Source organism: Myripristis murdjan, chromosome 1, assembly GCF_902150065.1.
Source record: "Myripristis murdjan chromosome 1, fMyrMur1.1, whole genome shotgun sequence".
Classification (NCBI taxonomy): domain Eukaryota; kingdom Metazoa; phylum Chordata; class Actinopteri; order Holocentriformes; family Holocentridae; genus Myripristis; species Myripristis murdjan.
In genome coordinates this window covers 31,006,468-31,018,698 of record NC_043980.1, presented here as the reverse complement: position 1 = coordinate 31,018,698, position 12,231 = coordinate 31,006,468, and the positions used below count along the sequence as shown (strand labels likewise).

At 38.7% G+C, this 12,231-nt stretch overlaps 1 protein-coding gene across 2 annotated transcripts; it reads right to left on the bottom strand.

Moving 5' to 3' along the window:
* Positions 1–303: 303 nt before the first annotated feature.
* LOC115364458 (uncharacterized) lies at positions 304–10,569 on the bottom strand. 2 transcript variants are annotated; one of them, XM_030059039.1, is made up of 6 exons: positions 10,486–10,569; positions 8,459–8,494; positions 2,384–3,419; positions 1,938–2,093; positions 1,761–1,853; positions 304–1,628 (listed from the first exon to the last, which is right to left on the bottom strand). In XM_030059039.1, exons 3-6 carry the CDS (start codon positions 3,410–3,412, stop codon positions 1,305–1,307), a joined length of 1,602 nt encoding a protein of 533 aa, XP_029914899.1. In that variant the 5' UTR covers positions 3,413–3,419; positions 8,459–8,494; positions 10,486–10,569; the 3' UTR covers positions 304–1,304. The 2 variants fall into 2 exon arrangements, with proteins under 2 accessions (XP_029914899.1, XP_029914908.1); XM_030059048.1 differs by lacking the exons at positions 8,459–8,494; positions 10,486–10,569 and adding an exon at positions 4,533–4,849.
* Positions 10,570–12,231: the final 1,662 nt, after the last annotated feature.

Below are 12,231 nucleotides of genomic sequence, written 5' to 3'. Positions count from 1 at the left end.
CATGAGCTCGGCAGATTCTATTGGTTTTCAGGCTACAACTGATTTTTTTCAAACACATTAGAAAATATGAAATATATATTTTGTCTACACTGCTAAACAAACAGCAGAGACTGTAAAACATTTAGAAGAAAAATTTGAAAAAAATCGGGCTAGTCATGAATTATGTGCTACCAATTAAAAACTTAAATTTTATCAATTTAACTGAGAGCAAAAAAAATCTTAAAGGCATAGCCCAGCCAATATTCGAACTTTGTCAGCTCTTTTTTTCCCCCATTCAAAATAGCACAATGGAAAAAATATGACAAAATCTTTTCCAAACAATTTTTTTTTTTTTTTCAATTGTGAAAAGTCCATTGCCTAAATGTATTTACAAACTAAAACACAAACAGGCTCACAAGGACCATATATATATATGAAAAAGCAGAATAAAAGAAATTTGGTTTAGCTTCAAGGTTCGGTCAGATCTCACAGGTGCAGGACTGATGCTAGAAGCAGGTATTTACATACTAGCTCTATAGAAAATACAGCTGAAACTTAGACATGTACAAAACATGCCTTAAAAGGGAAGGTAAACTAAAATATGTAATTTTTCACTGAAATATTTTTGTTGTCATTATTGGGTGTGGAAAACATCATGAATCTGAAGTCCTTTTTTTGCAGAGAGAGGCCTTTTGGTTGATTTCTCCTCAGTCAAAAGTGTCTGGGAATTAAAAAGCTGCTCTCACATGTAAGAATGGAATGAGCCAATCAGAGCACTTTATTCCTCCTGTCACCGCTTGATAAATTCTTCAGCTGCACCTGTTGTTTACTCATTTTGTGCTTTTGTCCTCAATAAAAATCCAATATTTTACTGAGGATTATCTTAACAGTATAATGCAAAGACAAAAACCAACAAACCTCCAAAGTGGATGTTTTAGCCATTTCAGCTCCAACAACATGGCATATTTTTCCACTTTCCTAGACTTTGCTGGTTGATCTTACCAAAGTCGAGACAATATCGTGACCATACAAGTGGAAGTACAGCCCGCCCAGCCCTGTTGCTGGAATGTCTTACTGTTTAGAAAGTCTCATTTAGAAAGTCTCATAAAGCAGAATAAAAAATTTTTTGGTTTAGCTGACTGGAGCCATTTAAAGTGCAAAAAAAAAAAAAAAAAAAAATGACTCCACAACGTTAAGTAAACACCAGTCTTAGTATATAGTATAACCTGAGAAACTGTAGTATAAAACCAAAAAGTGCCAAAAGGTGCCAAGCTTTACAGGGAGCTCCCACAAACCCTCTACCGTCTATGACCTCTGTGCGTCTTTCAGGCAAGAAGACTGATCTTGAGATCATGTACCTTTGAGGAGACTTTTTTATTCCCATCTTCCTGCTCCAGGAAAATCTTCTGAAAGACCTCAAAGGTGTATTTCAGTTTCTTAGGGTACTGTAGTTCCAGGGCATAGATGAGGCCCATGAGGTACGCACAAGCATGTGCCACATCGGGGATACCAAAAAGTACCTCAGCTCCCTCAATGGCTATTCCAGCTTGCTTTTGGCTTTCGTTCCCAGCTTTGCTGACCACAAAGATGTTGAGGACAAATGTAGGAAGGGCCTCCTGGACAGCTGCAGCATCGTCATCATCATAAATCTGTGAAATACACCACAGAGAATCCAAGCTACATCTTCATCACAACCACCATCAGGTATCCTAGAAGGCACTGACTTGTCTCATACAGGCTGTTGTTTAAACCAGAACAATGGCAGGGATATATCCATTTACCTTGTAGTCACTGATTAAATCCTCCATCTTTTCTCCAAGATAGAGAATAAGGCCTCTTATGACAGCTTCTCTTCGGGACTCAATGCTGTTGTCCTACAAAAAATGAGATAATGTTATGTATAAACATCAGAAAAGCCACAACATATAACTAACATCTAAATAGTTTTAAGTACTTGCCTCATTTAACATGTCAAGAGTTGAATTCAGTTTCTTCCCAACAGCGCCTCCCTTCTTCCTGTACAGGCTGAGCAGTTTAGTTGAGTGCTGGTCCAACTTCCCCAGGAATGTGGACTGTAATGGCTTCAGTGTGATTCTTCGGAACTCCTCCTCAATCTTGGAAGAGAGACCAAGAGGGAGATAGAAAAAAATATCATTAGATACAGAAAGAACTCCAGAAAAAACAGGGCAAGACAGGTGGAAAAATTAACCCTAAAACAACAGTAATGGCAACATTTAATGGGGTCAGACTAGTTTTCTTAGCCATTTGGTTTCAGCAAGTGAAGTATTTGCATGTATGGATACATGCATATATGCAAATCCTATGCAGCTACCTCCAACTAAGCCACTTGCCTCCAAATGGTTTACAAAAATACTTTGAGACAAAATTATTTAGATATTCATACCTGAGAAGGCTCAAAGAGGGCAGGCCATCGGGCTTTAAAGTCAATCACATGTGGTTTACTCAGGATGATGTCATTTCGACGGAGAGAGAATGTTTTTGCCATCTTCTCACTGATGGTTCTGTCATTATCTCTCTTCTTGTACTCATAGAGAAGTTCTACTCTTTCTTTTTCAAGGGTCTCATCAGTTTCCCCTAGAGGGTGGGGTGGGAGGTAGTTAACCTCAGATTTCTTTGCCTTTTTTAAGTTCTTTGCTGGAGTCTTATCAGTAGCTGACTTTCTCTTGAGACAGTTTACATTTAGCTCTGGCAGTCCAAGATTTTTAACCTTTGCTCTGTAATTGCCGAGCTTGTACTTCAAGCTGTTGTGCCAAGCATATAAACCATTAAAGGACACTGGGTCTCTCAGGCATGGGTGCTTCTTGACCAGGGCCTCTGCAACCTGCTCCCTTTGCGCTCGAGAAGGATAGGCAGTATAGACAAAGATGGACTCTGCTAGTTTGTCCAAAATGTTGGATTTAACAGCAGGATTGCTGAGTAGAGTTCCATCCTTATTATAAGCTTCATTGGCAGCTCGTAGAATAAGCTCAGTGTCAAGGGAGAAGGTAGGTATCTCAAATTGAGCAGGCCAAAACTCAGAACGAAGGGAGGAGGTGCTTCTTGAAGAACTCAGAATTGTGACATCACTGGATGCAGCAGAACAGGGACCAGCATCTTCTGATGAATCAAGAGAACTGCTTCCAAAGCTCTCTCGGAGCCTTGGAGACTGCAGACAATCTTCAAATGTTAAGATGACCTCTTTTTCCAAAAGAACCACTTTGATGGTGTCTTTGTCCTTTATTTCCTTACTTTCAAAGAGAGTGAAAAACTGTCCATCAAACTCTTGGTCCTGGAACTGCAAACTGAAATCTTGCTCAATTTCAAATGTCTCTCGTACAATATTCTTCAACTCCTCCACGGTCTGGGGGATTCCAGAAGGCAAGTTAAGCTTGCGTATTTGTTCCTGAAATATGACCCGAAGTCTGGCAGACATATTGAGTCTGTAGAAAGAAAAAAAAGGGAAATGAGATTACTGGTACATCTTATTACAATGTGAAAAATTATCAATTTTATGATTTTAGTTTGAAACAAAGCCTAACGAATTAAGCACTGACCCAAAGCTAAACTGTTGCAGAGTAATATAAAAGCTGATAACTAATCAGTCATTGCAACTTTACTCAGTGTTTCCTGCTGCTTTTCCACAACCCTGACAACTGTTTTAGAAAAAAAAATAAAACCCAAACTGATTAAAAAAATAATAAAAATGGAGTGGCAGCCCACCACCCCAACGCAATCCCCACCTGCTCAACCTGCAAACGTAGGCAAGAATGCTACTAGTTCCTCTGCTGCTTTCTTACATCCATCTGAAAGACGGGTCAACACTTAAACTGATGTTTCAAAGTGTTATTTCTCTTCCAAAACATCATAAGGACATATGCCTGTTTAAGGGGTGCTAATACACTGAACATTTTAACCATTCTATTAGATGTTTTATTCAGTCTGCTGATGATTTCCCGGAAGTACTGTCTGTGTACTTTCAAAACAAAAGGCACTTAAGTTCCTGATTTTTGTGGAAGGTTTTTCAAAAGTTGTGGTAAAAGTTGCGATGCTTAGAGGCTTTATGTTTTCAATAACATCACAGGAGCAAGTGAATTTGTAAATTTAGTTGCAACTGTTTTAATTTTCTAAGCAGCCTTATCAAAAAGGCTAAATATTGTAGTGATTCTATTCTAAAATATGCTTTATCTGTTATCTTATTAATAACACAGAAGTGGTTAATATCAGTAACAATGAAAAACCTTTTTCTGAAGTACTAAGTTCATAATACTAACAAAAGTACAACAGCCACCCTTCAGACATAGAGGTGTTTGTTGTTGTTAATTTTGTGTGTCAGACTGAAGCAGGGACTCAAACTTCAAATCACTTAAAAAAAAACACAAATCACAAACAGGTCACTTTTCAGGGAGGGAACTAGGTGACATTTGGGAGTAGTTTTTTTTGCATTTTTTCAAATTCTGGGAAATTTTAAAATCACCTGAATTGCAAAGTTATAGCAATGAACAGAAGAAAAAGGAAGAATTAAAAACATATTAACATTTACAGTATTTAAGTACCTAATCCTGCATGGGAATGTGACGCTTCAAAGTGACATATCGCTTTCCCTCAACAATATATGCTGCAAGAGGGTTTGAGTCTGTTAATTCTTCTTGCTGGACGACTGTCACTTGTCTTGTGGATTCCAACTCAAAAGCCCGAAGATGCTCAATGTACCATGACCCTAGACACTTCACAGCAAATACAGGTAAGCCGTGCACAATAAAGATTAGACTCAGTTCAACAAAGTCTGGAAGCCCTCCTGTGGATCCGTAGGGCAAGATCATTCCCACTGAGTAACTGGTGCCATAGCAGGTCACTGTATTGGCCACCTGAATGTATGTCTCTCCAGGAAATTTTCTTTGTACTGCTTCCTGTAGGTTTTCCTTTAGGACATCAACATGAACTCTGGAGAGATTTGAGACACTTAGGGCAGGTTTCAGAATGTCTGTGCCATGCAGGTGGTAAGCAAGCATTAATTGATGCTTAACAGCAAGAGACAGTAAAATATTGCGAAAACAGCTTGTATGTCGAACAGCTCGCTTGAAAAATGTATGTTTCGCCTCAAAGCGCATTGTCCACAGAGCTACAACTGGTCCAAAAGCCTTGATTAGTTGTGGATAATGTTCAAGGAAATGGTGCTTTGGGAGAAATGTCGCCTGTGGGAAAACCTGCTTATATCTATGCCTGTGTTCTGAAATCTTGGTGTCAAGGTATCTAATTGTGTCATCTGTGTGAAATGGAGAAACCACCAGTTCAACAATGTCTTTAAGATCCATTAGAAGATGCCATGCTGGTTCACTCTGTGGCACTTTGAATCCAATGATGAAAGGAAGCAGACGCAATAAGCTCCAATTTTCATGAGCGTTTCCACCTACACTTTTTCTGGTGGTGAAGTTCAGTGGGACAGGTTGCGGGCTGTCAGCTTTGTCGGTCCACTTGAAGGGGAATGCTCTGATTAGGTCATTAAGTTGAGACAAAGTGAAGTATTTTTTCTTTATGAAAACATCAAGGCACAAAGCCAACTCCAGGGGTACTATTCCCTCGAAGAGATCATGAAGCAAGTCTGGTGGATACCCAGACAAGACATGAAAATATTTCAGTTCATTAGTTAAGACACACTGCCTTTTCACGCCAAAGCAGTGTTTGTGAGAAGGGCTTTCTAAAGCCCCCTGCACATGAAGAGAACGTTCCTGCTTTGTTCTGGCACGGAAGGATCCAGTTCTTACTTCTTTTTCCTGAAACTCAGAAAGCCCTCCCAAACAAAACCTACAGACATAAGACCCAGAGAAACTTTCCAAAAAACCACCAATTGAATGTGCACCTAAATTGTCTGCTATTACACTAACTACTGTGCCTTTGATTTTCTTTCCAAAGACAGGAAGAAAAACTCCTTCCTCTTCCAAATGAACAAGGTCTTTTAAGAGTGGCTCTAGCACTGCTTTGTAACCATATGACTTTACATCCACAGCCTTGCTAAGCACAGCTAAATAAATTGACTTCAGTGTAGACCGAAACTGTGGTGGGACATTTGCCAATACCCAGTAAACTGCGGTGATCTTATGTTTTTTTCGGGACGTTCCCAGCGGGTTGCAAATCTCAAAATCATCAATGTACAGAAGGAGAGGGAGAGTTATATCTTCACTGGACAAAAGTGCATTTTCTTTGAAATGAGTTCCATCATGAAATGTTCTATACTGTCCCTCCTGAGTAGTGTATGAAGAGTTGAAAGCTTTGTCCTGTATGTCTTTCAGGCTTAATATCTGTGACAATAATGGCAGTATGGGAACATACTGTAAGGTCCGACCTTCCCTCTTGTCCAGAAAGTATTCCACAGGCTCAATCACGTTAAATGTCTTTTTAAAAAACTCTCGTCTTTTATAAGATGTGGAAAGAGGGCCTTCAGCTCTCAATGCTGTGCTAATGGGATCTGACTCACTCAACTGTTTGACTAAATCTGACACGACGTGGTCATCAAGAACACAGTCATGCTTCCTTAAACATGAGTTTACAGTCTTTTTTATGTGAGAACCTGACACTGCTGTGGATATAAACTGGAGCTCTGCAACTACCTCAGTAATGCACTTGCCTGGCACATTATAAATGCTCTCTAATTTTAATAAAAGGTGGCCTAATTTCTGTTCAATTTCTTCTTCTTTCAATTCTTCAGGTTCATACTCGCCTGAGCACTCATATTCTTCTGAACACTCGTATGCCTTAGAACAATGTGCCACAGCAACATCATCTGTAATATTTGACTGATTTACAGACTCATGTAGAATTTGGGCCCGGAAATCGCTTAAAGAATGCACTTCATGTTGTCGGGATCTGTGTGATGCAAACGTTCCATAAACATTTGTGGAAAAATCACACTCTCTGAAGACACAGTGCACAGTTTCATTTTTCCTTAGATGAACTCCAAGATGTTGAAAATAATCCTTTTCACCAGAGAAACAAGAACTGCAAAGTTCACAACTGAAACTAACTACTTCTACTGCTGATTTGTTAGTTGAGTGTTTCCTTGACAAATGGGATTTAAGTGCATTCCAGGTTTTGAAGGAGCAGGGGCAATCAGCATGTAAACAGGGAAGAAATTCGCTGTGGTCGTGCCTTAACCTGTAGTGCCTCAAAAGTTCATTTGCTTCAGGGGCAACAAAGGCACAGATCTTGCAAATCCATGTCATGTGTGTCCAGGAGAAGCAAATTTTGTGGTTTCTCCAGTGGAGGTTAGCTGATAGATTTATTCCGTCTGTGTGAATCCAGGTTGCGGTCAGGAGCTCGGCTTCTGTTTAACAGCGTTAAACCTCCTCTGATTGTTCGTCTGACCTCAATAGTGGGGGAGAAAAGCGAGAAAAAAAACGTGCTCATTTATCTTGTAGATCATTTACATTAGTCAATTGCACAATAGGTAAAGGCGTGACCCACAGGAAATTTCTCCTGTCAACATGCTAATTGCCCTGCTTCTTCAAAACTGGAATTGCCTACAAAAATGGTAATGCTACAATACCAGAATGTGTCTTGTTTCAATTGTGAACTTCAGTTATTGTTTCACCACTGATGGTGATTAATTTATACTTTAATCAGGAACTAATCTTAAAACTGTAGACTATGTCTGTAGAGTGTGTAAATCCTTGTATGATTTTTACAAAAATCTGTATGGAATCTTTGTATCACACATACCCACAACACAACCAATTTTTACAAGGACTCTTCCAAAAGCGTGACACAAGCATGATGCGAGAGGAGGGTATATGTTCCATCATCCAATACACACTAACTCAGTCTACTGTTAGGCCTATAGATAGATAGATAGATAGATAGATAGATACTTTATTCATCCCGCAGGAAATTCGCATTTTTTCAGCAGTATCCACAGATTACAGATTAAGTAAATAAAAAAAATAAAAATAAAGAATAAGATCTAAGTACAACAGAATAAGATCTGAGTACAACAGAATAAGATCTAAGTTAAGCAAAATATACAGATAGCTGTTTAACTCACACATATGTCCCACTGTGCACACTTATTAACCATATCTATATTGATTAAACTGAAGCATAAAACACAACATACATTACAATGGGATATTTTTGTCATTTAATCAGTTCTCTATGTAAAACAATAATCAAAAACATAAGTGTTTTTGATTTGATGGAGCATATGAAACTGAAGAACCGAGAAAATAAAGAGAGCTTAAATTTGGCAGCCTTTAACAGGGAAAGTTATAAAATCTATTTGGACAACCTCAAGAGGTAAACACACTGATAATTTGCCACAGGTAATAGGAGTAGATTAGAATGTATTCATCATGGATTCATAGAGTAAACCTAGGATAACAAAACCTTGGACATCTGAAATTATGCCTTGTCTTGTGGCTCATAAACTAATTTAATGAATTTGTTGCCCCGCTTTCTCCACTACAATTAACCAAGTGTTTTAACATACCTTCAATCAGTGCAGCTTTCTTGATCCGAGAACCACCTGATAGAGATAAAATGTCACAGTGAATAACTTGCCAATAAAAGAATCCAACACAGTAGCAGATGTTTTTGTTTAAATATCATTCACAACCTGACTTAAACATTTCATTCTTGGCAAAGTATTTTAGTCTAGTTTTAGTCAATAGTCTTTTTTTTTTTTGTCTTTGACCCGCATCATGTTGGCTTTTTTTTTTTTTTTAATTTAACAATATGCTATATTATTATTATTATTTTAAAAAATTAACTAGTTTATCAAACAGACCTAACAATTCAGCTACCAATGAACGAGCAGTAGCGTGCATGCGATAACATAGATTGAAAAATAAGCCGAAGTGATACCTCTTCTCTGAATAGACAAGCTAAGCCAGTGTGCTGCTGTTAGCCAGTGAAAATACAGCAGAGTGGCAACTCTTCACTTTGTTACACAATCTATGTCAGTGCACTGCTGTTTTAACTTTGTTCTAGCTGCGCTGTGCTTCAGACAGCACCTGTGGGTGTGTGCTCCTCAGTCACTCTCTCTCGCACACACACACACACACACACACACACACACACACAAACACACACAAACACACAGCAGCACAGGAGAAAAACAAACGGGCATCCAATGAATGCAATTTTTGGATTGTAATTTAAAAGTCTGTGACGAAAAAGTAAAGACATTTTATTAAGTTTTCATTTAATGATTTGGTCTTGTCTTTTTTCGTCAACAAAAATGCATGTTAATTTCGTCACAGTCAGTGTTTAAGGGTACTGATTTCGTCTCGTTTTCGTCATGAAAAAAATCATTCAAAAAACCATCATTGACAAATGTATTTCGTCTAGTCTCCTCTGATGAAATTAACACTGCTCACCTGTAAGGTTAATGGTAACTTTAGTGCCTCTTGTTAATATTGTAGTCTTGCATTTGCAATTTAATTAGCCAATTTCAGCTACCAATTAAATTACACAACAGATTATTAGCCTACAATTACAGACCAATTCATTATTATTCTGTTGCTGATGTCTTTTACCTTTGCTTCTCTCTGCTTTGAACGGTAGGTCTATTTGCAGCTGCAAATACTTATTACCTTGTTCTTTCTCTAATTATGATCATATAATTTGTATTTCCTAAAGAGCAACAGGCCTCTTGGCCGGTCGAACTTTTTCTTTACATATTGAAACGCTCTAGTTTTACGGTGGGGCACAAGGTTTACCAGGGAAAGATTAATCTACTAATATTTTAACGTGCTGTATTCCCCAGTCCCGGGTAGCGGGAGAGGGACAGCTGCATGGACAACAAAACAAAAATGCATCTTTTGATTTTTTTGCCTACCGTGGGTCTTTATAACTCCGTGTTTTCAGTGAAGGGAAGCAGCAGGCGTTTTCAGGCGTCTGTATTCACGGTGATACACAGAGTGTCAGCTGTCTGTGTGCTCCCGTTCACTGTGTCGGTAGCGACTCACGTTCTATTTTGATTGGGGCAAACGTCGGGAAACGGCCTTTGATTATCCTACAATGTTAGCTTGTGTGTGTGTCAGGGTTGCCAACTCTCACGCATTGGCCGCATTCAGCCTCAATCTCACGCTCTCACGCTTGTTTTCTATTGTAAATTTTTCCACTCCATCCGGTCAGGTGTACTGGATCTGGTTGATTATTATTAGTTGATTATTGATTGTGCAATGCCGCGACTCGCAGTTAATCGCGCTGCGCGCATTAAACTATTTTGCGGAAGCAGGAGGACGGCATGATTTACGTTGTATCCACAGTTACATTAGTGAGGACGGTCCAGTCACCAGTCACGACCGTTTCAATAATAAACTTAAGCAAGGTGACCGTCTCTGATTAAAACTGCGCAGGACACACCACAACACCGTGTTAGCAAGTCGTGTAACTTAGCTCCTTTGCCTGGCTCTAAACAAAGTACGGTATCTTAAGATAACACGAAAAGCATCCGGTTAAATCTTTTGTCGACAATAAGCAAAAAAGAAGAACAAACCCCTTTATTCTTACCTTATTGAATTTTTCGGTCCTCACGTTAAATTTCTGGTCAAGTTCGATGGCGCTCAGTCCAAACTAGTTTAAACTGGGTTCTTCACAATGCTCCCACAATGCACCACAAGGGGCGCAAATAACTCATGGGTATTGTAGTGTTTGGTGTTTTGAAATACTGACTGGAAAAGAGTAAAAATAACAAGGTTTATTTTTGTACTGACTGTGAAATTAAGAAGATTGGCTTGCATTACATACATAATTATTGTTGAACAAAAAAATATATTTTTCTCGTGTGTCTAACAAACACAAAGTGATTCACAAGTAGATATAATTGTGTAAAGACACAAACTTGAATTTTTAGTGTTAATATCACAAATTCAGTTAAGTAAAATTTACTTTCACTCAGATTTATTTTTTTCAGTGCACATATTCATACACAGGGACTGTGTTGTGCTCGTTTACAGTATCTTCTGTCAGCATGCAGCTATTGTAGAGAGAAGGAGGAGGGGAGAGAGGGAGGGCAGATAAACATCACTTACTAAATACCAAATTACTGTAGGCTGGCAGAATTTAGGGGGGGACTGCTGCTATCATATATCAGGGTGCTGGCTGACTCTCCCTGTTGAAACAGGCGCGGCTGCCTGTAATGAATCCTAAATGCCAATGCCTGCTGGCGACACGGCCTTCCCTCCCTCCACCTTTCCTGCTGCCTCTCCTTGCATTTCTTTGTTCCTTCTTTTTCACATGCTTGTCCTCCGTTTCTTCCATTTCAAATTCCATCTCTCTCTCTCTCTCTCTCTTTTATTTTTAATTTCTCGGTCAGTTCACTGCAGCACACCGCTATCGTCAAACATATCTAGGATGACAGCAAACTGAAGAACTCGGGTTATACTTACAGTTCACACTTTATTTTCATCACTTCTCACCTGTCTCTCCGACTTTATCCCAAAGTGTCTCTTCATGCTCTTTCTCTCACCTTACATGCTCTCACTTGCAGTCAGAATAGCATTTTTTTTTTCTTTCTTCAGTCCCCTGTTGCTCCCCATGAAACACGGTGAAGTAAGGTGTCTGTTTACTGATACCACTATCTAATTTTTTTCTGCACTGCTGTTTTGAAATGCTTTCTTTCATATGTGTATACTGCAGGTATGGATATTTTTGTTACGTTGTCCCACAGAGAGGTGAGCAGGTGGGGGAGAGACAGAAGAAAGGTGTGCACAGGGTAGTAATGCATATTTAAGTAGGTGCTGCTGTGACAAAGTCGCTCTGGTACATTTGAGAAAAAAAATATTAGATGTTTGGGATGTATGTATGTAGGCAAAAACTGCTATAAAGACAGATAAGATGAAGAAATCTAATCTAGAGAGATAGATAGATTATTTTGATACCGACATATAATGTGCAAGGTAAAAAGAATGTAATCTCTCCATGTTGACACAAGAAAGATGCAAATACAAAAAGTTGGATGTATTTTAAAATCAGATGGCATGTACTGTAAAGCTACTGGATAACTGTGCAATATTCAGCACCTAGTTTCAACAGTAAAACAATATTATAGTATTTTGCTTTGAAGCAGAGGGTGTATTCTGGAAAATTCACCTGTGATTTAGAGTTTTGCACTTCAAAACTCACTTGTGAAAAAAACACAATAATAATACTAAAATAATAAATGAAAGTAAAAAAAAAAAAAAAAAAAATCTTTGTAAACAGCAACTACTATACAGTTGATGAAGCTGGGGGTCACACTGCCGTATCCTTTAATAA